At 32.2% G+C, this 27826-nt stretch overlaps 1 protein-coding gene and 1 non-coding gene across 11 annotated transcripts in view; both read right to left on the bottom strand.

Moving 5' to 3' along the window:
- Nucleotides 1-27826, bottom strand: part of Cntln (centlein) — a 448833-nt gene that overhangs the window by 17137 nt on the left and 403870 nt on the right. For 9 of the 10 annotated variants that reach the window (XR_010048348.1, XM_063251634.1, XM_063251626.1 and 6 more), the window contains 5 exons: nucleotides 23658-23846; nucleotides 18268-18365; nucleotides 16742-16868; nucleotides 15530-15667; nucleotides 15038-15223 (listed from right to left, as the gene is read on the bottom strand). Coding sequence is in view for 9 of the 10 variants with exons in the window: in XM_063251634.1 (XP_063107704.1) it covers nucleotides 15038-15223; nucleotides 15530-15667; nucleotides 16742-16868; nucleotides 18268-18365; nucleotides 23658-23846 (738 nt within the window). In the remaining variant the exon portion in view is untranslated. The remainder of the gene's footprint in view (nucleotides 1-15037; nucleotides 15224-15529; nucleotides 15668-16741; nucleotides 16869-18267; nucleotides 18366-23657; nucleotides 23847-27826) is intronic. The other variant, XM_063251619.1, reaches the window with a different exon arrangement.
- On the bottom strand, nucleotides 6044-6181 carry LOC111757525 (small nucleolar RNA SNORA2/SNORA34 family). Its single transcript, XR_002791852.1, has one exon. It is a non-coding gene; the product is annotated as a small nucleolar RNA SNORA2/SNORA34 family (small nucleolar RNA).

The raw sequence follows: 27826 nt of genomic DNA, 5'->3' as shown, positions 1-27826 counted from the left end.
AGTTTTAACAGTTACATATGTCTGTATAATCACCAACATGCTCAAGGTACAGGAATTTCCCTCATGTCTTTTCTCAATTAATTCCTCCCATACCCAGAAAGCAACTGTTCTGAATTATGATTTTAATTTTATCTGTTCTAAAGTATTATATAAACAATATACTGTAAGTATATATCTTTATGTACATAGTTCACATGGTATTTGAAAGATTCATTCATTTTGTTCCTTATAGCATTAAGTTTGTGGGGTTTTTTAAACTTGTTGTTGAAGGAATACTTAATGCAGTAGGTTCAATGCAGTAAGTGTACAATATCATCAGCTTCAATACAAACACGTGAAACCGTCAAAAACACTTTTTCTGGAATATTTATACTTTCTTCTCGTTCTTGTTTCATCTTTCAGCTTGCTCTCACCTGCTTCATCATCCTGTCACTTTTCACTTAGCTGATACACTTATTTGTATCTCACTTTGGTGATTTTTGTTTTTAAAAAATTGTATCATAAATAGTTTACCTCATGGTAAAATATTATCACTTGTTCTAAAGCAATTTTATTCCAGTAAAACTTATTTTTTTGTCATATACATTCCTGTCCTCTCTTCCACTTTTATTCTACTATGTTTATAGAGATACTAAGTTGGCTCTTTTTCCAGGACTCATTTTGAGGGCAAAGAGTAAGAGTTTTTCTTGAAAGTTATGCAGCAGAGGGGCCTGCGCTATGTTTCAGGCAAATAGAATTTTATATATGAATTTAAGTGGCTTTTCTTTTGAATTGTATTATCTAGCCTATTTTGGTTTGTTTTTGTTTGTAAGTAATCTACATTCTTGGCTTTTATGAGAAAAGTGCATTCTGTAGAAAGACTTGTCTGGGTTACTCTCTACTCAGCTCTGCCTCCCCTTTTCTTTGAAAACAAACCAGTTCTAGGAAGTTAGTATCATAAACTATTTAAGCTCCATTCTGCTTTGGAAATAAGGAATTTAGGATTTGTATCTCATGGCTTTTATCTTCAGAGAATGTATTTTTGCTGGATGTTTCCGAGATCCTATAACACCAAGTACGTTCTTTCTAGTTCTTTATCTTTGTTCTGCCTTGAACAGTTCTGTCATTCTTCCCAATTTTTGGCTTCTCTCGCATATTCTTTGAAATATTGAGTTTTAGAGGTAGGATTTTGTTTTGTGGTAAAGAAAAAAGGACAAACACTTATATCAGTCTTTTTGTTTATTCCATGTTTCCAAGGGAGAGAAGAGGGAATCCTTATTTTACTCCTCTACAATTAAGTCAGAATTTTCCTAATGGCATTTTGTCCTAATATTAATTTCAAACACACAAGAAAGTTGAAGAGTGTCTAGTACACACATATTCACTAGCTAGATATTACTGTTAACTTTTCCATATATGCTCTGTTGCATATACATTCTTTCCTCTGTCTTAGTTCGTTGATGTATTTCAAAGAAAATTAAAAATATTCATACAGTTTAACTCTAAATTCCTCAGCATGTGTACCATTAACTAAAGATGAATATTTAAATTCTCTTTGTTATTTCTGAGGTAAAATTTGTACATTGAAATGCTAAGTCTTGGTTATATAGTTTAATGAGCTTTTTATAAATGAAAACCTAGAGTAAACTACACTCAGATTAAAAAATAGTTCCATCATTCCAAATAGTTCAATTATATCCCTTCCCACTCAATCCCAAACCCTGATCCTAAGATTTTTGGGGTTGTGACTTACATTTTCCTAATAATTTATAATGGTAAGCATCTTTTTATGAACCTGTTGACTATTTTCATTTCTTCTTTGGATAAAGATTTATTTAGGATTTTTGCCGGGTTTTCATTTGGATTACCTGTGGTTTTGGTACTGAATTGTTTACATTCTTTATATATTTTGGATATTAACCATTGTCAGATATATAGTTTACAAATATTTTCTTCTATATTCTGCCTTTTAATTTTGTGAAATGTTCCCTTTGCTGTACAGAAGCCTTTCAATAACACTGACTTATTTCTGATTTTGTTGTTTTGGTTTTTGGTGTCAGATTTAAAATACTGCCAAAGCCAATGCCAAAGCATTTTCCCTCTGAGCCTTCTTTTGGGAGTCTTAATGTTTCAGGTCTGATATTTAGGTCTTTAATCTACTTCTGGCTAACTTTTGTGAGTAGTTGTCTTAGTTACTTTTCTCATTGCTGAGACAAAATATCCAACAGCCCAAAGTTAAAGGAAGGAGAGTTGATTTAGCTCTCAGTCTGCAGAGGTTTCAGTCTGTTACTAGCTGGTTCCAAGGCAGGGTGGCACGTGACAGAAGATGACAGAAAAGCCAGCAAAGGGAGAAAACAAGACTCTTTCTGTCCCTTTATTGTATGCAGTCTACTTCTCTAGGACAGGTATAGCATTCATACCCTTAATTCAATCTACAATTATGCCAGACTAATCCATGGAGTGATTAATCATACACCCTTGATTCCAGTATCACATACGCTAGATGCAGCCACCTCTGAAAAACCAGCCCCACCATGACTGCATGGGTTTTCTGGAGGACATTTACACACAAACTATAACAGTAGTGAAGGGTCCAACTTATTTGTTTTCCATACACCATATATTGAAGAGATTATCCTTTTCTATCATTAATAACTGTACCTTTGTTAAGCATTAGTTGACCATTAATTCTGAATTCTATTCTTCTGCTGGATTATGTGTCTTTTTTTATGCCAGTACCAGGCTGTTTAGATTACTATAGCTTTGTAATATAGTTTTGAATAAGAAAGTATAATATAGTGTAAACTAAGACTTACCCTTCTCGTTCTACAAGGCTTCGTCTGTTCAACATCTTTGTAGTTTTCAATGAATTTTTATCATTTTTTTTATATTTGCAAAAAAGTCATTTGAATTTTGAAAAAAAATGTATTGAATCTATAGATCACTTGAAGTACTAAAATATAAATATTAATTCTTCTAATCCATGAACATAAAATATCTCCATTTATTTGTGTCTTCATCAAAATTTTTCAACAATGACATACTTTTCAGTAATCAGATGATCTTTTCACTTAAGTTTTTGTTTTGTTTTGGTGGTGCTCTCAATAATATTTTACTTTTTCAGAGCTTGCTATTAGTGTATGTTAATTTTATAACCTGAGACTTTACAAATTCATTCATCTCAACAGTTTTCTGGTTGAATCTATGGAGTTCTATATGTACAATCATGTCACTTCCAAATAGTCAATTTTACTTCTTCCTTTATGATTTGGGTGCCTTTTACAGGTGCAGTTGATTCTTGCCTAATTGCACTGACAAGAACTTCCAGTACTTTGTTAAATAAATGTGGCGAGAATTATGCAAATGTGTATTCTTGCCTTATTCCTACTCTTAGTGGAAACATTTCCAACCTGATGTTAGCTGTCATATATGGCTTTTATTGCACTTAAATAATGTGCTAGCTTTTCATACTATGATAAAATATCTGGAAAAAAAAAAACAAAAGAGGAAAGATTACTTTGTCTCACATTTTCAGAGATTTTTCATCCATAAGTCTATGGTGAGCCAGGTTCATTGTTCTTAGGCCCATGACAAGCTGAACATCAGGTCAACAGGCACTTGGAAGGAAGTAGTTTCCTTGTTTCCTTGGAGGACAGGAGAAAGCAAGAGCAAGGGCGAGGGAGGTGGGGAGACAGAGGAGATAGGTGGATGAGACAGCTGGGGAGATGAGGAGGATAGAGAAACAGGCTGGTGGGAGGAGGAGAGGGGAAGACAGGAGAAGAAAGGGAGCAGAGGAAAGCTGAGAGGAAGGAAAGCTTCCATCTGAGTTTCCAGACTATTGAATGGTGCCATTCACATTCAAAGTGGGCCTCTTCTTCAGTTTGCTGTCCCACAAGCTAAATGTCTCTGAAAACCTCAAAGCCACATTCAGAGTTAAGCTTTACTAGTATTGTAGGTGTTTCTCAATATTTTGAAGTTGACAAGCAAAATCAACCATCATGCTTTTACACCCAATTTGTTGAGTTTTTATCATGGAAGGATTTGGAATTTTTGTAAAATTATTTTCTATGTCTGATTTATGATGTCATTTTATCTTTCATTCTGTTAATGTGGTATATCACACTTTAATTTGCTTTTGTTAGACTATGCTTGGATTACAGAGACAAGTCTCACTTGAATATGGAGTGTAGTATTTTTAACAAACTGTTGAATATATTTTGCTTGTATTTTGTTGAGAACTTTTTCATCCATATTCATTGGTGATACTGATCTGCAATTTTTTGTGTTGTCTTTAGTGATTTTACTTTGGCATAATGGTGGTCTGGTATTGCTCCTTTCTCTTCAGTTTTTTGGAAGAGTTTGAACACTGTCATGAATTTTCTTCAAATGTTAGGCATAATTCACTAGGGAAGCCATATAATTTTATGGTTTTCTTTTCTGGTAGAGTTTTGACTGTTGATCAAATTAACTAACTTACTTTTTATTGATCTGTTCAGATTTTGCATTTTTTAATGTTTGATCCTTTGTAGTTTTTTAAGAATTCATATTTATTATTGATTACCTAATGCTGGCATATAACTGTTAAGTTTTATGATACTTCGTACTTCTGTGGTATCGGCTGTAATAGCTCTTCTTTTAATTATAAATTAATTTGCTCCTAAATTTTATTTATCTTTCAAAATCAGTCCTTAGTTTTATTTATCTTCTATTTTATTTTTTCTAATATTTGTCTAATTTATTTCTTCTCTGTTTTATTGTGTCCTAATTTGGGGCTTAATTTGTTGTTTATTGTATTTACATGGAGTCATTTATAGATTTTCTGTTTGGTCACTTTTATTATTGTTGTGAATGGAGTACTAAAGTCCTGTACTATTCTTGTATTGCTGTGTATCTCTCCTTTGAGTTCTATTGGTATTTAGTTTATCGATTTAGCTGCTCCAATGATTGAAGCATATTTACAATTTTATATCTTCATGATATATACCTTTGCCTTCAATTTTCCTTTGAAAATTATACAAAATCTACATTGTCTGTTGTAAGTATGACCACCTATGCTCTCTCCTGATTGCCATTTCTACAGAATATCTTATCCATGCCTTCAAGTTCAATCTGTATGTCTCTAAAACTAAACCAAATCTTTCATAGGTAGCACACTCCTGTATCTTACTTTTTTTTTTAAGCATTCAGTCAGTCTGTGTACTTCAAGGACTTTACTTACTTTAAAACTAATTATTAATAGATAAGGACTTATTACTTCCATTTAAAAATTACTTTATCATTTCTCTTTTCTCTCTTCTATCTTCCTTTGTGATAGGACTTACTCTTCATGCCTTGATTCCTTTCTCTTAATCTTTTGTGTGTCTAGACTTTTCTCTGCCAGTATCTTAAAACTTACATAATTTTGTTTTAATTGTTAACAAATTAACTTTGCTCACATATGAAATTTCTGCACTTCTTTCTTCTGCCCTCACATTTAAGATCCTGAATTTATATCTTTTTATATTTCCATCATTAAATTATTGCCATTACAGCTTATAATCACTTACAAACTTTTAAAGAGGGTAAAACTAAACACAACAAAACAGAATAAAATAAGACATAAGAAAGCAATGTAAGAGATATAAATTTCAAAGCTAGATGATCTGAGATCTTCACTGTCTACCATATTGTCTCTTGTTTTCTCCCAAATACCATGTCTTAGCATACAGAGAATTCATACAAAACAACATAGTATAAAGCTGATTCGAACAGAATGAGGAAGGTGATTTAGGTCTTCAAAACCAGGCAATAAGGAAGTCACTAATGGCTGTTGTAGAGTCTCTAGTTCTTTTCAAAATAGCTGTCCATACTTTCATGTATACTGAAGTTCAACAAAACAAAACAGACGGGGGGGGGGGGTTGTTGGTTGCTTGGTTTCCTGGAGCTCCAGGTCTGGCATGGCTCTGGTCTCAGTAAACGCTGGTGGCTTCCATTCTGGGCTGCTGGAGCCTGCCATGCTCACAGCTGCTCACCAGGGAGCCTGCCATGCTCACAACCCCTCACGGGGGGGGGGGGGCTTGCTTCAAGCTGTTTCTTTCTAATGAATTGACCATTTCACTGCCCAAGTTCTGAAATGGACAACAGACCACAGAAAGACATCTCTTTTAGGCTCCTGCTTGAAACCATCAGTATCAGGAAGCTGCTGGCCTTGATTCAGGGCCAGCATTTACAAACTTTTAAATCAGAGTTAAACGTAATTTACTCAATACCATTAAAAGAGAACTATCAATTAGAACCTTTTCATTTTAGCTAGAGAACTCTCTCTGGTATTCTGTGGAAGGCATGTCTCATAAGCATAAACTTCTTTCTCTTTGCTTCGTAAAGTTTCTTTCCTCTTGTCTCATCTAGGCTTTGTTGGCTTTGGTATTCTTGCCTGCCAATTTTTTTGTTTTCATAGTTTGAAGACAATAAACTCTTCAGATTCTCCTGATCTGCAAGATTTCTGTTGTGAAAAGTCTAATGGGGTCTTCCTTTCTTATGATTGCTCCTTTATAATGTGGTGAGTCACTTTTTTCTTGTTTATTTAAAATTTTTTTTTGTTTTTGATTTAGAACAATTTAATTATAAGTACCTTGTTGCAGAATATTCTGTACTCAGTTTTGGGGATCTCTGAGTTTCATGAACATGCATGTCCCTTTCTCTCTTCATACTTTGAGAGTTTTTCTTTGATTATTTCTTTAAATGGACTTTACACCTCTTTTTTACTCTTCTAAAATTTCTATAATGTATATATCATTTAGTTTGATGATGGCTCATCAGTCCTGCGGGTTTCATGTGTTTTGCTCCTCTGACAGGTTATTTAAAATGACCTGCCTTTGAGTTCACTGAATCTTTCTTAACCTTGATCCAGTATGCTATCAAAGCTCTTTATTGATTTTTCAGTTCAGTCTTAGTATTCCTTACCTCTAGGATTTCTTTTTCATTGTGGATATATGTACGCTATGGGAAAGCTCTATCACTGAGTTAAACTTCAACTTGCTAAGATTCATTTTTATACATTGTTTCTATTTCCTTGCTGAATTTCATATTCAGTTCATGTAATGGTTTCCTTATTTCACTGAATTGTCCATGGTTTCTTGTAGTTGATTCAAATTGTTTAAGAGGACTAATTTAAATTATTCAGTTGGTAGATTTCTACTTCTTTGGGGTCAATTATTGGAGATTTATTAATTTCTTTTAATGATGTCATTTTCCTGATTCTTCAAAATCTTATATGCTTGCACTGGTATCCGCACATTTCAGGAAGCAGCAACTTCTACCCTTGATCAGTTTGATATAGCAGGGACAGCCATTCTTTTACTACAAACTTTTGGTTGTGGATGGGCCAGCAGGCGACATCTATGTATAGGTGATGCTTGCTGTCAAGTTCTCTATTTGGGCAGAGATGCTATCCATGGTCTGAAAACAGGAGAGCTGCTGGCTGAGTACTACTGACATACAAGGTTACTGCTAGGTTCTGTAACTACCTCTTGTCAGGCAAGCTCACAGGCTATATGGTGCCAATGATTATAATTTGAAATTAGGCAGTACTAACAGGCAAGACTCCACAATCACACCTGGTTGTGAGAGGTGGAAGGCTATAGTCTCTAAGTGGTGTTGCTACCTACACTCTATGTAGGGGATTATACTATGCTATGCTTCATAATCAAGCAGGGCTAGAAAGCTAAGCCATGTGGAAGGGTAGAATTATAGGCTGGGTTATTTGCTTGGTTGGCCTTACTTCAAGTATGGTTGGAGCTATTAATGTATGCCTGGTTAGACTGGCACACTATGCTCCATCGTTGAGTGGGATGGTAGACTGAGCTCCGTGTTAGTAAGATCACCAGCTGCATTTCATGGTCTGGTAGGGTTGATGACTGAGCCCCCTGGCCAGTCTAGAGCATGCTAAAAAAACAGGTGTAGGCTACTGGCTGAAAAGATGGGAGGCCTAACTGGATTCCCTAGTTGGGTGAGTTGGAGATACTACTTTTCAACTTTTTAAAAAAAAAACATTTGCAGAGTTTGAGATTTCTATATATTCTTCCTTGATTCCATTTCCTTTGTTTTGTCTAGGATCTTGAATTGAAAGATTAGGCTGAATTCCATATATTTTCATACTTTCACTATTCTTTATGAAAGAGTTTATGAACTCATTTTTTGTTTTCATATTAACCATAAATCATATAGACTTGTTTGGTATTTCTAAGTAAATCAATTTGGCTATTTATTTTGTCAAATCACAATTATACTATATTCAGGTAAACAGGCAAAATAATTGTCTCTTTTTGTACTTTTATACTATATAGTTTTAGATGTAAGTTTTTTCTGTAACGGTTCCAGATGAATTTCAAAAGAAACTAGCTTTGTACACATTTTGTATATCTGAATGGATATTTGAGTACAGTATACACTATGGTACAATACAGTAAATGTATGTATGAATTCATCAATATCTTTTTGTATTTTCATCAAATTTTATTTAACATGTTGTCAGCACATAAACACATAAATTAGTGACTTACATTTTTTTTTTGCAAACTATTTCTACCAAGAAGAAATAGACCCTTGTTCTTTCCAATGATTAGGAATTGTTCCAAAATCTGAAAACACTGTAAAAATATTTTCTTGGAATCACATCTCTACTTACTGCTCCTATACTTCCATTATTATTTATTACACAAAATCCAGCATTGTTTGGGAAACAGGCAGAAAGCTATTTCATTTAAACTTATTAGATCTAGTTTTCCACTCTTCTTAAGTTTTTCAGTCTTTATCAAGACTCTTTGTATTGTTAGCTCTATATAATTTTGAGTATCATTGAATCATTGTGGATAAATTAGAATAGACTTTTCAGGAAGATTAGAGTGTGAGGAAGGTGACAATTGGCTACTCAGGTACTCTGGAGTCACCACTCCCATCATAACGTCTTGAAGACAAAATGTATTTTTTAAACAACTTTTTTAATTATAAAGAGCTTTTTTTCCTCCTGGTGCTGAAAGTTCGAGGTCATGAGGCTGCATGAGGTAATGGCCTTTTTGGCAGAGCTGCAAAGTGGTGTAGGGCATCACATGGCAAGTGACAGTGAGTGAACAAACGTATGTGTGTTTTAACAGCTTTTTAAACAGAGGTATTGAGATATAATCTACATGATGTAAAGTTTACTAACTTAAGGTAATGCATTTTTATTAAGAATTTTAAATACACCTCTAATTTCCTTTGATTTCAATAATGATCAGATCAAACGAATGCTGAGTTGTATCATATGACTGTTTAAAAATCATATTTAAGAGACTCAACTAATAATAATTGCATATGTAAAAATAAAATTGTAATGCTCCAAAAATATTCATACTAAAGAAGCAAGATTATATTACTTTTTAACGTTACTTCTGTTTATGTGATATATTACGTTTACTGATTTGTGGATGCTGGACCATCCTTGCATCTCTGGAATGAAACTTACTTGATCATGATGTATGATCTTTTTGATAATGTGCTACATTCTATTTGCTAATATCTGGTTGAAGATTTTTGCATCCATGTTAATTAAGGAGATTGGCCTACAGTTTTCTTTTTTAGTAGGATCTTTATTTGATTTTGAGATTGGTGTGATACTAGCTTCCATAAGTGAGTTTGGGATTACTCCTTCCCTTTCAATTTCTTGAGGAGTATTGGTGATACATTCTTAAAGATTTTTGTGGAACTCAGCAGTGAATCTGTCAGGTCCTGGGCTCTTTTTAGTTGGTAGATTGTTTATTACTGTGTCAATTTCATTACTTGTTATAGAGTTGTTACACCTATTTATGCCTTCCTGTCTTAGTTTGTATGTGTGTAAGTATCTGTATATTTCTTCAAAACTTGCTAATTTGTTGGAATATAATTTTGCAAACCATCTTCTGGATTTCCACAGTGTCAGTTGTGATTTCACCTTCTTCATTTTTACTTGCACTGATGTGAACCTTTTCTTACCTTTTTTTGGTATGTCTGGCTAGGGGTTTGGATATTTTATTGACTGTTTCAAAGAACCAGCTTTTCAACTCATTTTTTTTTGTTGTTGTTCATTTGTTTTTAGTCTCAATTTCATTTATTTTCATTCTCATCTTTATAATTTCTCTTCTTTATTTTAGGTTTGGGGCTGATTTATTGTTGTTTCTCAAGTATTTTAAGATATCTCATAAGGCTGAATATTTGAACTTGCTGTTTTCATAATTTGCGCACTGATTATGAATTTTCCTCTTAGAATGCTTTCATGGTGTCTTGGAAGATTTGTACTGTAATTGTGATTTACTTTCAGAAATTTTTAATTTTCTTCTTTGATTTCTGTGACTCACTGATTGTTTAACAATGTATTGTCAGTTTAACAGGGCTTTTACCTTTCCCAAAATTTCTTCTGCCAATGATTTCTATTTTTTTTTTTGTACAGTGTTCTGATGTATGTATAGGTAATTGCTACTGTTTTATATTTACTTAACCAGGCTGTATCTTATGAATAAAGACAAAGTTAAGATAACATACACTACACACAGAATAAAAACAAACATTATGCTATTAATACTACTAATAATATTAAGTATTTTTGTTTATAATATACTCTAGTAAGTTTTATATACTGTGTCTTTGATTATTATACTGCTCAATATAGTAACTATGTACAATCCCCTAAATATGTTCATTAAAGAATGGGCATCTTTCTTGCTTTAAAAGTGTTTCCAGTACAAGCAGTGACTACACATACAGTACAATTCTTAAAGAAGGCTGATATAAGATCAATTCCTCAAGAATTTAATGAACCCATCAGGAACAAGTACTATGAGGAAAATAAAATATTCTTGCCATCAAATTAGCTATAATCTACTTGAAACAAAATGTAAAATGTTATAGTTATGTATTAATTTATTAGTTATATAAATGTTCAGGAGACAGCTATGAAACACTGTTCTATCACAGCTACTATTATTCTCAATAGTAGTAATAGTTGAGACTTAGAATTTCTATTATATCATGTACTGTTCTGAGCTTTAGTGTAAATGACTTTTTGAAATCCTAATCTTAGGTATATTCTACTATTATGATCATTTATTCAGGTAAGTCACTAGTCTGTGATCACACATCTAGTACGTGGCAAAGTTTAGCTCTATCCTCTTAACACTAGGGATAAAGTGTTCATATAAGAAGGCACTGAGCCAAGTTTAAAGAAAACAGCAAATAGGGAAGGGCCTTTAGGTGAGAAGTAGAACTTGAGCAAAGGCAGAAATAAGTCCAAAAGGGTGAAATTGGAGAGTTACGAGAAGAATAGATTCCAGGTGCAATTGTATTCAAATATGGAAGGTCTTAAGTCTCAATAAGGTAGAAGCTTAGATCTAATCCAGTTCATGCAGTAAGATTTAGAATGGTATTCTGAATCAGATGGTGTCTCTCAAGCATTCTTTCCCAGGCTAAGGGTTACTGTTACGTAGAAGAAAAGATACTGATTAGCCCTTTCCTAAGACTCAACTTTCCAACATTTGCCAATATTTCCTGGTTTGACATAATTTAGTGATGGCCCTTGATAGAAAGAAAGATTAAACAGCAGAAGTGGTGCCAATTATCAATAACACTTTGGCCCTACTACACAGTTAAGAAAAATAAATGTTCAATTACCACTAGAAGTCATGAGTTTTAAAGGGTGCAATTAAATGCCAAGTTGATATATATTTTATCAGATTCATTTTAAAAAGAAATTAAGGTAGTGCTTCTAAATCTGTTTATATCAAATAATCACACATTTTACTTGCAAAATAGCCATTACTAGGTTTCTCGTGGATTGTTAACTGGTGGTCAAGTTAAACACCAGAGTAAGTATGGAGCTGAGCATGGATGGCCAACCTGGGACTGCTGCCAGCATACAAAGGATACCTGGTGAGGAAGAGGAGTGTTGTGGGTTCTCCTGAGTGTTGTTATTCAGAGCTGTTAGTTCTTGTTGAGCTGTTCAATCTCCAGGAAAAGCTTTTCATGCTGGCTTCCTAAAATGGATGGCTGCTCTCATTGTGAAAGGAGCTCGGGACCTTGTTGTCCCTGAGGATCGCTGTGGTACTTTTCAGGGGAACCTTGGTCCTTATTTTGTGTGTCGCTCTTTGGCTCCAGTGCAGAAATCTTAATCTACTAGCACAGATGCTTCAGCTTGCTGGCATAGACGTTCTAGCTTTCACCGCTGACCTCTGGGCCTTCCCAGTGCAATCCATGAAGCAGACTTACATGAGTCATTGTGGTAGGCTCTGGATCTCCAGTTGGACTCACGGGAGGCATTTTTATGGGCTCTTGGTTTTCAGCTGAACTCGTGCAGGACACTGCCATGGGATCTAGGCCCTCGGCTGGATTCCCTAGGTCTTGTATTTGACTTTGAGTGACTACTATAAAATACTACATAAAATAAATCAGGTGTCCTGTATTGTCTTGTTCTTGCAACCCCTTGCCTTCAACAGGGCTCTACTCTACCCATTTTTTGATTCAATAGATTTGGGGCTTAGTATTATACGTTTTACTTAAATACAATAAAATCTGATGATTCTGATGCTGGTAATCGAAATACCAAATTAAAATAAAGTATATAAAATTCCTAAAAAAGTTCTAAACATGGTTTATCCATATTTGTTATCTTTCTCTATTATATATTTTTAAAATGTTATTCCAAATAAAAACCATAAAATCAGAGCAACCCTGAACTCATGATTAAAATATCTACACTCTATACCATTCTTGGTAAACAAAATGGAGTACCATTATGTCATCCATTTAGAGTTTGTATATTCACTTCATTGTTAAATATCATTATTGGATGTAAAAGCTTTAGTTTCTTAAATGATGATTTTTGCTAACCTACTTTGAGTGGATAATTATACCATAACTGAAGGTCTTGAAACTTCATCAAATGTATAATAATCATATTTAGCTATGAAAGTTGTTTATTATTAAAACTTCTGGTTTTTCAATTATCCTCTTTCAAAATGCCACAGTCTTAAACTATTTCAGAAAAAACTAATATTTTCAATAAACCTTATCAATATATTTCATATTTTAAATTATGGCTAAAAATGCAACTAAGGTATTCTGAATATAAAACAGAAAAACAAAAGTTTGTGAAAATATAAAAAAAAGTTTCCTCTTAACAAGTAAATTAGTGCCAATATTAAAAAAAATGTTCAGCATAAGTTAAATAGTAAGACTATTCAATAAGCATTTCAGTGGAAATGATACTTTATATCAGGAAAAGATAAATTATATGTACTAAATTAATGCCTTGCAATCAGTTGAGTCTCCAAAGGCAAGCATTATTGGCATCACTTCACACCAATTGGAACCTTCATTAAAACAGATAAGAAGTAAAATGTTTTATTTTATTCGTTTTGCTGATATTTTAAAGTGAGAAAACTCCCAAGATACTTATGCTTTCCAAAGAAATAAATTAAGCAATTTCCTTGGGGTCCTGTTAACAGTGGCATACAATGTTGTAGCTCCTATTTTTAGGAGAATAAACAACATGTCATTATAGAAAAAAGTCAGTTTTTGCCAACTTGTATCAAATACATAAGCACGGAAACACTATTACTAATAAATAATATCAATACCTAAGGAAATTTCAAAGTCTTCTACTATATGTTGAGCAGTATTCATTCTCTACTCCGTAGTTAAAAGTTGCCCAACTATGGACTCTAAAGAAAGACATTGAAAGGAAAACGGCTTTGAGACCATTAGCATATAAAAAGATGTAAAATAATATACCTTTAATTGAATTTATATTGTTTAAGAAAGTCTAAATGAAAGGTTAGATGATAATGGGGATATTTGGGAAAGAAGACAGCAAGTACTGATGTAATGTTACTCTGTAGAACATTTAAAATTTCATTTTATAAAGATTCTATAAATTGAAATATTTTAGATACATAAATATATGTTTACTAGTAAGGCAAGACTTTTGCTATCCTAAAGGAAAGAACAGGACAAGCTCAGTTTAACTAAAGGTTTTTTAAAAAGATACAGTGATTTGAGAAAAAGAGAAAGAAAGGATTTAATTTCCCACTGGCATATTGTTTTAGTTCTTATTTTTAACTACCATTATGAAAACTTTAATTTGATTAGTTAATGATCATTACTGTGTGCCTTTTTTTTTTTTGCAATGCATTATGGTATATGCTTCTTCTATTATGAAACTCATGGTCTGCCTAATAGCAATACATTTCCTTACTAACTATAACACAAAAAATAAATGACCCCAAACAGATTTGTAAACAATTCAGAATTAGATTCCAAGGGCTAAAAAAATTCTAAATCCCAGAGTTTGTGATACCTCTCAATCTAGAACCTCTTCTGAGTTTCTCCAGAGAGCTCCCACAGTACAGTATTTACTGTACTGCTGATTGCATGGGACCAAAGGTCTAAAAGTTTCATAATACAACTTCCAAATAACCTACCTGTTTTAACCCATCATCTACCAATTCTCCATCATTTGCAGTTTTGGTGGTTCCCTATACAACCATTAGCGCTGCTTTTCTGAAGTTTTCCATTTGTTAAGGTTAAATTCTAGATGTTTCAACCTCTGTCATCACTTTTCTCCATGTCTTAGGTTGTCTTCCCTTTGTTCTCCAAGTCATTTGCCATTCCTATATCCCTTCCATGTCTTGATAGTTTGTGTACTGAACTTTAGATGGCTATTAGCTTCACTAAACATGGAGTAAGTTTCTATTGTTCTTGCTTGGGTGATTTTCAAAATGAGGACAGGTTAGAGTGGAAATTACTTCTTTCATCTCGAACCTATTTTGGATACTCAATTACAAGAATTTCATTACTAAGTTATCATTAAGAAATATTAACAAACAGTAGAAAAATTTAAAATTCATCTATAAAAATAAACGTTATTGAAAATATCTGAACACTCTGACATGTGAGATAAAGAAAAAGCTTATAAGATAGGAAAAGCAGAGAGAAGCATAAACAACTCATCTGAAGTAGACCATCACCTACTCTGAAATGAAGTTTAAATTAGTAAACTACAAATAATTCAAACCTTCACAAACAGAGTGAACTCTTCCACTTTCTCATTGGATATTAGCAGTTTCTTCTGGGCACCTTCTAGAACTTGCTCACTTTGCAGTGCTAACCCTTGAAGCTGCTTAGATGCTGCTGTTTCAATTTCGGCGATTACAGATTCACTCTCATTTACTTTTGATGCTAGGAGAGTAAGCTTGAAATCCTTCAGGAGATAAAAGAATCACATAAAATGATTTGGAACAGCTAGTTATACCTATCAGATAAGGAGACGATCGCATTATACTTCATATTTACTTATTTTTATTGGGCAAAATTAATGATTGCTTTTAGTTTCAGTAATACAGAGCTATCTTTAATGTTAAACAAATTCTTATTACTTGTAGAGATACAATGTATTTGCAGTTACATGAAGTTTCCAAGTCATTAATATTTTGTAGAAAAAAAAGTGACATTAAAATGAACAAGACACCATATTCTACTTCTAGATTAAAAAGGGATAAATACATGCCTTTTTCTCTAACTCCTCCTTAGTTTTCTGACACATCTGTTCATAGCGTGACTTCTCTTTTACAGCAACATTAAGTCTTTGCCTTAGCGAATCAATTAATACTTTCTTATTAGAACATTCTTCAGTTAATGTCTTTACCTACAGTGAAAGCATAAAGGTAATTTTTATTGGCAAAGGCATTCTACTGTTTTTTCAGAAAGTAAATGAGTAAGTCTAATTCCATTTATTGCTTGTAAATTGTATCAAATTAAATTATTATATTTGCAGAATGAAACTAATAGCCCTTAAATCAATAACAAAACCCAAAATTACACAAAAGTGTATGAATACATGTAAAAAGCAATAAATAATATATTCATTACATATTTCAGAGAACAGAAGAAATTTTTTTTCAGTTTAATGACACCAAATCCATGATTACTTATACAAAGATTCTAAAACTATATTTGAAATGATTATTCAAGTTGAAAAAGTTAGCAAAACTTAAAAGATAAAGATAAATTGAAAAGCCCACAGAAAATAATTATTATCTATATACTTATATGGAAGAGAAACTAAAAATCCAAGTTCATGTATCATGTACATACTAAATTTTTTCTTTAAATCCATTTGATCTACAGATACTGACATTTTCAGCTTAACAATGAAAGTGAAGAAGATCTCTGGAGTAGATAACATTTAATGGATGCCTAGGCACAAGCCACTTTATGCATTACACAAATAGTACTTTTTTGTTTTTGTAAGCAAAGACTTTGTAGTTTGGTGAAATACATTTGTATTTGGTGAAATACATTCTACAACTAAAAACTAAAACTCTTTTCCCATGTACTAAGAATTAAGTGTATAAGAAAAGTATAATTTTTAAAGAACTTGTGATTAGTTATCACTTCTTCATTCTGAAATAGAGATTTGAGTATATTCTTAGCAATTATACTTTTAAAATTATGAATAAAATTAACCATGTATCCAAGAAATAGGAAAAAATTTTAAACTTAAACTTATCTTAAAAATAGTAACATACAGAAACTGAATGTATGAGATTTTGGAGTTTTGAATTTTAAAATCAAAAGTATACACAGAGCAAACAACACAATTTTGTAATCATGAATACATATCCACTGAGTATTTTCTGTAAGATTATTCATAACTGAATATGTGAGATAAGTAAATACAATGGGAAATGATATTTTTAGTTGAGATAAAAATTGTTACCTTTTTTTCAAGACTTTCTAACATCTGACTAAAATTCTCATTACTTTCTGAATTTATTTTCTGACGAAATTTGAAGTCCTCTATCAAATGTCTTTTCATAGTTATATCCCTCTCCATTCGAGAAATCCTTAAAAGGTACAAAAGATATTTTATTAAGATAATAGAAAATATTTTTAACAGTGGCTATGTCTTACATATTATTCAATATTATAACCTATCGTTAGGTTTAAAATGCTATGTGACATTAATAAAACTGTACATTAGTAAAAAATGGCATTAATTAAATTACCATTCTATGATCATTTAAATAAAATTTATAATCAGGTTGTGATTTAGTTATTACAATATCACATATATGCCTAAAAATGAAGATTGAGAAAGAGTAGATCTAAGAAAACTTTAAATTCTTATATTTAAATTACCTTTCTGTATTACTTAAAAAATTGAAATAATATTTAGAGACAAAAGTTTAAAAATGTTAAACGATTTTATACTTTTGTAAACAAATATAAAACCTTGTAATATGCAAAGAAACTAGGGATCTGTCTTCTAATTTACTATCCTTTGAAACTGACTTCATCTATCAGTTTAGCAGAAGTGGGTAAATATTAAGAATAAAATAAATAGTCAGTAGGTGACAACTATTATTACTGTTGCTTCTACCACTGCTATCACTATTATTACTTTAACAGAGTGGTGTATGCCAGTTAGTATTACAAATTTACTTTGTATTAATTCATTTATTCCTCCTAAAGCCTTATAAATTAATACTAGTAAATAGAATCATAGAGCTAGTAGACAGAGGAGACAGGATTCAGTGTTCTCTATACTCCTCACTATTAAACAATGAGTAAGACATGTTCTTTACTTCAAGATATTCCCAATTAAAAAAATTAACCAGTCTTGTCTAATAATTTTACCTACTAATATCAATTTTACATGATGTTTACTTATAATGTGGTATATAGGTGTATGTATAAGAAATGTATCTTAAATTTAGCAGTGATGACTGGAATTCTATCAAACAAGTTAATCTGTATAATATTTATAAAGTGTACAAAAAATCATTTTGGTTTCAAGGAACACAGTATTTAAAATCCCTTTTTAATAGTTATGACCAAAGTACATCCAAGTTATTTTACACAGAACAAAATTTTCCTTTTTCCATTTTAGCTTTATAAGCTTAGGTGTTAAATCCAATGCAAGTATTAATCTCTATATATTTTTGTCAAATAATTGTCAAAACTTAAAGATTTTTGTGCAGACTTGTCATTAATTTATATTTATTTGAAATGTATAATGAGTTCTGACTTTATTACCTTAATAAAAATAGTAAGCAGCTTGCAATAAATCACTCTATATAGTTAGCATTCCTTAAACGTCCATCTTAGGTAGCTTTAGGCATTAACTCAGAAAGTAGAATTATGTTGGTGTTACAAGATAGTTTCTTGAGTGCAACACTTAATAGAGCTGATCACCGCTAGGTGGCACCAAATACAATAGATAGAAATATAAAAAAAACATACTTTTCATGCATTTCCTTTATGTGTTCTTCTTTTGAGAGGAGTTCAAGTTTCAGAGACTTCACATTTGACGTCTGTTTAGTGAGTTCATTAGTTGCATTCTAGATCAAAAACAGGTATAAATTTCAACATACCTTTTAATCTTGAACAAAATCACAGTAGATGTCACTCTCAAGAAGAGCAATATATTTCTATGTTGAACAATAATTAAACGTTTTATATTTTTAATGCTTTATATTTTTCCACTAGAAATAATACAGTAATACTAAAATTTTTATGCATCATAACAGGCCATAGAGAAACATAATCATATAAGAATTGCAGAGTGTATTTATGGGAAGTATGAATTATCCTAGTAAAATGTAAATGTTTTGGAGTAATTAATACTTTCGCAACTCTCTGAATCTAGTTTTGTCAGTGATTTTTTTTGACCACAATAATGTGGCCAAAATGAGTTTGAAACTTTCCTATCCTGTGGCTGGAAGCAATGCAGGTTTAACTTTGACCCTCCTGGAACACTTCCACGGGATCACCTTGCAAAGGAGACAGTTGAAAGACCACATGAAGTAAAACCAAGATAGCCAGTTGACAGCAGACCACTGCCAGACCTGTGAGTGGGGATATCTTGGACATCCAGGCAAGGTGAGTAAATATTAGGTTTAGAAAAGGCCCAGACATTCAGGAAATCCAGAAGAGATCAGCAAAAGAACTGTCCAGCCAACCAAATTGGAAGGAAAAATAATTTGCAGTAGTTTTAAACCACAATGTTTTAGGATACTTTACCAGAGACTCATAGATAACTCACAGAGAATCTTATGAATATTAAATACTTCTTCACCTGGAATATCACTTCTTATTCAAGTGTTTACACATAATTTCTAGATTTTTCAAAGCACAATAGTTTGTGACATTTCGCATCTATACCACCTAGAAGCAAGGGGTAACTGTCGTGTTAAAACATCTAACTTTTAAATTTGATTCAGGTTCCAGATAAACAAGTAATCTAGATATCACTTAATCTTTTTAGCATTTTAGCTTTTAGTGTACTGTTTAAATATTCATGTGAATACACTTGTTATATTTTAAAACTATTAAATTAATATAAATAGAATAAAACATAATAGTTCTAAAATATTTGTAGTATCACTAATCTTTCTAAAATATAATTGTTTCCATTAGAATTATTCTTAGATTTGAATTCATGTTAATTCAGTTAAAATGCAAATATTCACAATTATGCTGTGATATAGTAACATTATATTACAATATAAATACCACTATTAATCAACTACATTATTATATATTATCACTATATTCTTATAGTGATAGCTTTAGGGATTACTGTGCCATAAATTATCTACTTATTCCTACTATAAATGAACTCAGACTACTAAGGTTTTCTAATTTTGATTTCTTTAACATTCTCATACTTTCTTTTCTTCTCTATTAATCTGTTGGTGGTAATTTTTGCTTCAGTAAATATTCCTACCTAAAAGCAATCATCCTACCATTTACACAGTAAAACTTGCTGACTTAAGATGTTTTCTGCTGAGAAAATAAACTTTGAACTTTATTTGAAATAAAACAGACAGTAAAAAAAATCTTAAAATATCTTCAGTGGAATTTATTTTAAAGTATCTGTTTAAGTCTTTTTTTTAGATTTAAGATTGTATTCTATGAAGCTGAAAACGCTTTACATGTGACTGCTGAAAAACTGAAGGATTATTCAATTACAATTAGTAAAACAATGCCAGCTCTATTGTATTTGCCATAATCTTTAAATCTGAGTTGTTTTATTTGATACTCAAAAGTTCTTCTTGAAATAGTTACAAATATATAGCCATGTTTATAGCAGCATAATTCATAGTAACTAAATCTTGGAAGTGGCCTATATTGTCCATCAGCAGATGAATGAATTAAAAAATGTGGCATTTATACATGATGGAGTACTACTCTGCCATAAAAAAGAATAAACCTGAGTCATTTGTAGGAAAATAGATGTATTGTGAGAGCACACTGTTAAGTGAAATAAATTAGACACACAAGCTTTCTCTTATAAGAGTCTTCAAAGATACAAATAAAGAGCAAAATAAAAGATTAATAGGAAACAGAGCTTAATTTACAAAAGTGAAGGGGACCAAGAGATGAAAGGAAGGGGGAAAAGGGGAAAAGGAAAGAGAATGAAAAGAAGAAATATGATGTGACGTCATGTACCAACTCCCCAGGAAGAATGGAATCGTTATGCACTGCAAACATGCATTAATAAAAATACAAAAACTAAAAATAAAGTTGTGAGGTGGATAGAAAGGCTCCCCTGCTTTACACCTTTAGAGTAGTTATTTCCTTAACTTAGTCCCCACAAGAAGTTAGTGGCTAGAAAAATGATCAAACCCATGATGTTATCACTGTTCCATTCCATACTAGCATGACTTAAAATCTGGTGTAAAATAAATATATCCAAAATATCACAGTGCTAACTATCCACCCATGTCAGAGCTTTCTCCTACTAATTTTACTGAATGTTTTTAAAAGTTTGCATAATGTGATGATTAAAACATACACTCTTGAGCCAGACTGGTTTAAATTCTATTCTCAGCTCTAGTAGCTGTGTGACTACTAGCTAATTGGACAATTAATTTTTTTCCTATCTCTCAACTGTAAAACAGAGACAATAAAAGAACCTGTCTTACAGGGATGAGATGAATATTAATATTTGTAATCAGCCTAAAAATAGATTGTTGTATTGTATTCATTTGCTAAGTGTCTTATAACAGGATGCCAGAAAGATGGTTTAGAAACAGAACTATTTTTCATTATTAGTAATTTACTGGAAAAATAGAACAGAACGTAATATGCACATATCTTCAAGAGTTAGGAAGTTTTAAAAAAAAAAGTATTATTTAACCTAGGTTGTGTAAAACCTAAAAAGTGATGTGAATATAATTCAATGGAAGGAATTATAGCATTTTTTATCTCTATAAATGTAGACACCTTGAGGAAACATTTAATTTACATAAACATGAAGTAGAAAAAATGTACACAAGCACTTTAATGTTACTTAATGAACTTGGGGTGTTTGTAAAGTACATACAAGAAATTACATAGAAGAGATATACTAATTTTATAAAATGAAAAAGATGTGTGTAGATCTTTAAAAGACTTAAATCTTACCAACTTTCTCACTGAAGCATTAAATCAGTTAAAAAATAAGGTTAATTCTTAGATAATCACTGCCAATAGTTTGGTAACTCTTACAGGCTAAATTATGTTGCCCTAAAATATGCATATGCTAAGGCCCTCACCTAATCCCCAGTACTTCAGAATGTAACGACATTTGGAAATAGGGCCTTTAAATAATAATTAAGGTAAACTGAAGATTTAGGGTGGACTCTTAACACTATAACTGGTGACTTTTTAAAAGGAAAAAATTTGGACATGAAATACGCAGAGAAAAGACTATGAATATGCAGTGAGAAGACATCCAACTACCAATCAAGAGGTCTTGGGGAAAACAAAAAACCGAACTGTGGACACTTTGAACTAGACTTCCAGCATCTAGAATTATTAGAAAATAAATGGGTTTTGTTTCTAAAACATCCTGTCTGGTACCTTATGACAGACTTAGCAAACTAATACAATAGTGAAACACATTTTAATAGCAGAATATTATGTATTTAAATTTCTTTTAGGAAATTTCTATATTAAAACATGAAACAAGATAAAAGTAAATATTTATCCTTTTATTCTCTGCATAGTCTGGTCAGTGTTCCTAGAGACCAAGTTACATATGTAAATTAAACTAAATTGCTTTAGGCTCCCCATTCTAGCTCACACTTGTACAAAATAAGACAGATACACATACTATACATCGGTAAAAGCATGTACTTGGAAAATGTTATAATGCATATAATTTACAAGCACTCATATGAATCTTATTAGTCAAAATTGTTAGATCATTTAAAAAAGTTTAAATTTCTGTTAGCATATTTAAAGTAAACAAAATCGAATAAGTAAAATATAAATCAACTTAAAACTACTAAAAATTTAAAAATTTTAGAAGTCAGATAATTCTGGATCAAGTATTGTTTCATCTATGTGAAAATTTTTTATTATGATCATGAAGACAAATAAAATCACAGAACTGAACTGTAATCTGTGTATAGATAAGATTAGACAAGATCAAAGAATATCTCAAATATTTTACCTTCATTTATATGAAATCTAAACACAAAAATGATCAATTTGTACTTCTTATACATCTTTTCAGAGAGAAAAACATCTTTCAAGAGAGGATATATGCATTACATTTGAACAATTATTTTTCTAACTTTCTAACATTAACATAAGGAGTTTAGACTTATTAAATGTTAAGGCAACTTTTACATGTAAAAATTATCTGATCATCTCAATCAATGCCAATTTTATAACTATTATTAACAAAGCAAAATATTTTTAAATAATGACACTCACTTCCTCTACATTTTATCTTATTTTATTGTATTAATAATCTTTCATTAAAAAATATTTTGGACCGAAAACAGTTAAAAGTCTATTAGACAATTCAGAATTCCAACAGCCTTTTAACAGTCTTCCTTACTCCATTCTGAAGTACTCTGTGTACTTACAATCCATTTTTCTTTCTAGTCACACCAATTAGTTATGTTCCTATATGTACTGTCTTTATTATTCCAATTACCAATCCCTCAACTGAAGAAAATAATCAAAGATATGAAAAATAAACAAATAGCATTAAAGAGTATGAAAATAAGCTTTCCCATTAAAACTCATGAATCCTGTTTCTTGTAAGACAGTCTTACTTACACTAAGGTCAGTCTCACTTTCAAGTTGGTTGTTTCACTTGGACTTAGATATATTTTTTCATCAACAGAAAGAACACTGTATTTTCACCCTACTCTGATTTAACTTGCTGAAATCTATTAAACTAATCTTATCTTTGATTTCTGCCAGTCCTCCCTCCACTCACTTCTCTTCTCCTTCCCCATCTCCAACTAACAACAAAATAAAAAGACTAGCAACTGCGTAGAAGAGAGGAATTCTATTCATATTGATACAATAGGTTTGGAAGGTTCTGTTCAGCTGAGGGAGGCATGAGAGACAGAGAGGAGTTAAATGTTGCAGTAGAAGACAGTGGTCAACTGCCAATAGCTCCTAAATTAAGATTTGTGTCATAATTTTTTTGAGAGAATAGTACTATGAATTACCAGATAAGAATCTACCAGGTTAAAATTAAATAATGACATCAAAGTAGTATTAATTTTTAATTATTTATGTTGATTTACTTTTATTAGAATAAATTAGAGTTCATGTAAACATGTGTTTGAGGAAGCAGTATTTTAGTACATGTTCTAATACTTAATAACCTTTATAATCACCTTTAATTTACACTGTAATTGCTTCATTTCTAAGTCCATGTTCCTTGAGGAGCCCAGTGATGTAACTGGTATATGTGTAGCTGCTACCCTGGCAACTTCTGCCAAACTTGGGATTTCAGATGGGGACTCTACTTTTTTTAGTAGATCTTCATTTTGTTTCTGAAGTCCAGCCAAATCCAAATTTAGCTTCTTAAAAAAAAAAAAGAAAAGAAAGCAAATATAAGACTAACTACAATTAATCTAACAATTGTTAGCATAAAATTCTACAGGTAGGAAAATACCAAGGATGAGAATTAATTATACAAATAAATATTACAAGAACTTTAGAAAATTCTATCTTCTCTACTATTTTATAGCACTTATAAAGTTCAAACAAAATTAACCAGCTATACTCAGTATCTTTAGATTGGCTGGTCTCTACACATAATGAACTATTTCTTCCCCTTCACATATATATGAGTGAGCCAGAGATTCACAGATTTGATGACTTCAGGTCTGATGCACTTAACATGGTAAAAGCCAAGCTGGAGCAGGACAAGGTAACAGATGTTAGTTGTTTATTCCATTGGGTAGATCTTACTACCATATATAGCAGCCAAAATACTTCTCATTTAGCAATATAAATGTTAAGTCCAATTAGCAAATGAGGCTTGTTGGGGATTTAGTTTAAATAAATAACATGCAAAAAATTTGCTCATTTTTATGGCCTTGATTGATACTTGACAAGTCTCGTTTATAACATGGAGGTAAAACTGCATTCAATTCCTAACATTTGAATTTTTAATAACATACATATTTTGTTAAATGACATACTACTAATGTTTTCATGAAGTAGTATAAAAGACACCATCTTAATATGAGCTGTGATCTTTCGTCTGTAATCAGCAGAATGTCACAAAACCGCATAGCATAACAACTCAGAGCTTTTTAAGAGAGTACTATTTTTCAAAAGAAACATAATGTGGTTGTCTAACATAAGGAACCATTAGACAAAATGATACTTAAATCTCTCAGAAGGGAAAAAATCTTTATGAATTACTATTAGGTACAGCAAAAGATGTACCTAAAGTATACAGTAATACATACATGAGATATATTATTTAGGTATTAACACTGTTTAAATACAACTTCTAGAAACTTCCAATAAAAACACAATTAAATGTTTCTTTATATGCATACTGTTACATATGAAAAGTTCAGGTCATGAATTCAAAACTAGGGCTTAATATATTTGAAATAAAAGTATTATTTTGATGAAGAAACTATTTCTTTGACTATATTTTAGTTTATGATCTAGAATTACAGCTTTAAAGACTTTACAAAACATTTATTCACCAATTGTCCCAAGTCTACCAAACAATTAATATCTAAAAATGAATTCATAATCTCCCTAGGTATGAAATTCTTCCTGTTTACCATCTGTAGTGGATTGGTAACTGGTGGTCAACTTAAACGCCAGCTGAAGTGAACCAGTGTGGTACGGGGCATGGGTGGCCCACCTGAGGACTGTTGCCAATATAAAAAGAAGACGGAGTGTACGAGGAACATTATGAGTTCTCTCAAGTGTTGTTTGGAGCCAATGGCTCTCCTGGAGGAGCTTGTCATGGTGGCTCCCCTGACATGAACTCGGTTGTTATCACTGGAGGAGCTCGGCACCTTGTTGCTGAGAATAGCTACAGTTTCACTTTGGTCCTTACTTGGAGCATCGTTTCCTTGCTTCATAGGGAAACATGTATGCTGTTTATTCTCCAGAAGTTTGTCACACTGGCTTCCTGAAATGTACTCAGCTGTTCTTGTCATTGAGGAGCTGGGACTTCATTTTCGTTGAGGATGGCAGTGGTATTTTTCGGGGGAGACCCGGTCCATATTTTGAATGTTGCTTGTTGGCTCCAGCATACAATTCTCAGCCTGCTAGCACAATCCTTCACCTTGCTGGCAGGCATTCTAGCTTCTACCGCTGACCTTTGGGCCTTCCCAGCACAGATCCATGAAACAGACTTTCATGAGTTATTGTTGTCGGCTCCAGGTCCTTGGTTGGATTTCCTTGATCTGTAGTGTGTGGATAGATTTTCTGAACTTTCTTTGTATTTAACTCCTTGGGTGAACATCCTAAAATACGAATGATGTGTCCTGTATGTATTGTTCTCCTTGCAACCTCTGACTACAACACCATTCAAGTTTAAATCCACTTTCTTCCTTACTTATTTTTTCTATACGTTCAGTCAGTTGTCAGCTTCTATAAATTATGTAACTGTTCCTCACTCCTTTTCACCCGTCTTAATGCACACCCTCATTATCCCAGTGATACTACTGCAGACTGTCCTCCCACACCTTTTTTTACTTCCCTACCGCTTTTTATACAACTTCCTCAAACAGCACTGATCTTTAATTCCCTTGTTCAAAGCCCTTCAAAGGTCCTTCAACCTAACAATAAAGCTCAAATGTATGTGGGTATTAAAGTTTTCTAATATTTTAGATTCAAATTGTTTCAGTCAGATATCACCTAGTCAGCCTTGTCTGCCGGTCCCCAAAATCTTCCTCCTAGTCTTCCATCAGTAACTCCACACATAATGTCTCCTCCATCTGAAGCATCTCTCTTCTTTTGAGACAGTCTCGTGTGGTATTTCAGGCTGGGCTTGCACTCACTGTATAGTCCAGGTTGGCTTTGAACTCAACAGCGATCCTCCTGCCTCAGCCTCTAGTGTGCTGGAATCATAGGCATGCAGCATTGTGCCTAGCTATCGCTCATCTTTAAAAGAACAATGTAATCCTCCCTACTTCACAAAGCCTTCTCTTTTTTCTTCAGCAAAATAGCTTCTCCATTCTCTTACCTCCCATAGGAGTACACATGTTCCTTACACAAAAACCCTTGTTAATTTAAAGCCTTGAGAGCGGATAATATTTTTTCCACTAATATGTTTATGGACAGTATCTGAAAATGACTGTCTTACAAGAACCAAAACAAAAGGATTAAGAATCTAATTTTCTATTTGTAGTGCGGACGGTGCTCTAAAGATACAGCAATTGCAGTTTTTATTTACAACCCATTCATTTAATACTGTATAAGTTAAAATGCATTTTATTAATAATATAGTGTTAGTTAAGCTTTTGCTTGGAAGCTGTGCACATCTAAATTTTGATGTTAATGTTCTGTATCTGTGTTAAACTTTGTAAACTCTCTCTGTGGCTGTCTTCTTTTTTTCTCTCTCTCCCTTCCCCCTTCTTTCTTTCTTACTAAGAATTGAACTTAGCGTAAGAATTCTATTTCTATATCAGTAATGTTAGGATGACACATGAAGTATAGCTTGTTCATACTTGGTTTCGGCTGTTTTTGTGGGTAACCTATGTGATAAAAACGGTGCTGTTAATCTACCAATAAGCTAAAATTACTCTTAAAATTGCTAATATTTTTCTTTTTATTCATGAGCATGCATCCTTTTCTATTATTATTTTTCTACTTTTACATATTTCAAACATTTAAGTTATATTTAACAGAAAATAATAAACACAGATAAAAGCACCATAATTTCTAGATTCTAACTCTGAATCTATTGATTACCATTTGAGTGACTTTATGTAAGTATGTGCCTATTTTCTCTGTCAAAAACAAGAGATAATGCTTGTCTACCTAACAAAAGTAATTTTGGGCACAGAATTTTTAAAACACATGTGACAGTACTTGGTAGATTTTTTATGTGCAGTACTGTGGATACTCTATTATTTGTGGTAAATTATAGAGTCTGACAGTCTTACAAGATGAAGACAATGATAAAAAATACCTTGTTAAATATAGGGATATTATAATCCTATAGTTGTAACACAAATTTTAGTTTGCCTTAAAGTGTAACTACTTACTTGATTATAATCAATATAGGATCATTACCAGGCTACCTGCACAATGACCTATGCGCTTTCCAACTCTATATTCCCAGCTCAGCAGTAGTTCCACAGTCTTCTTAAAGTCTATTTCAATTTAAAATGTGAACTCGGTGAGAATTAGTTCCGAGATTTGTTTTTAATTATACATAGTCAATTATTTCTAATCAAAGATTACAAAACAGAACATTTATCAGCATTTAAAACTAGAAACTACTTCCTATTTAGTTTTTTACACACAACATTGCGCTAGAATGTGAGCCTTAAACCAAGGAAGCTGAGAGAAAAAGACA

This window comes from Cavia porcellus, unplaced genomic scaffold (assembly GCF_034190915.1).
Source record: "Cavia porcellus strain 051 isolate PalLab524CR breed Dunkin Hartley unplaced genomic scaffold, mCavPor4.1 scaffold_1, whole genome shotgun sequence".
Classification (NCBI taxonomy): Eukaryota; Metazoa; Chordata; class Mammalia; order Rodentia; family Caviidae; genus Cavia; species Cavia porcellus.
Note: the sequence above shows the minus strand (reverse complement) of the source record. Positions and strands in the feature narration are given on the sequence as shown.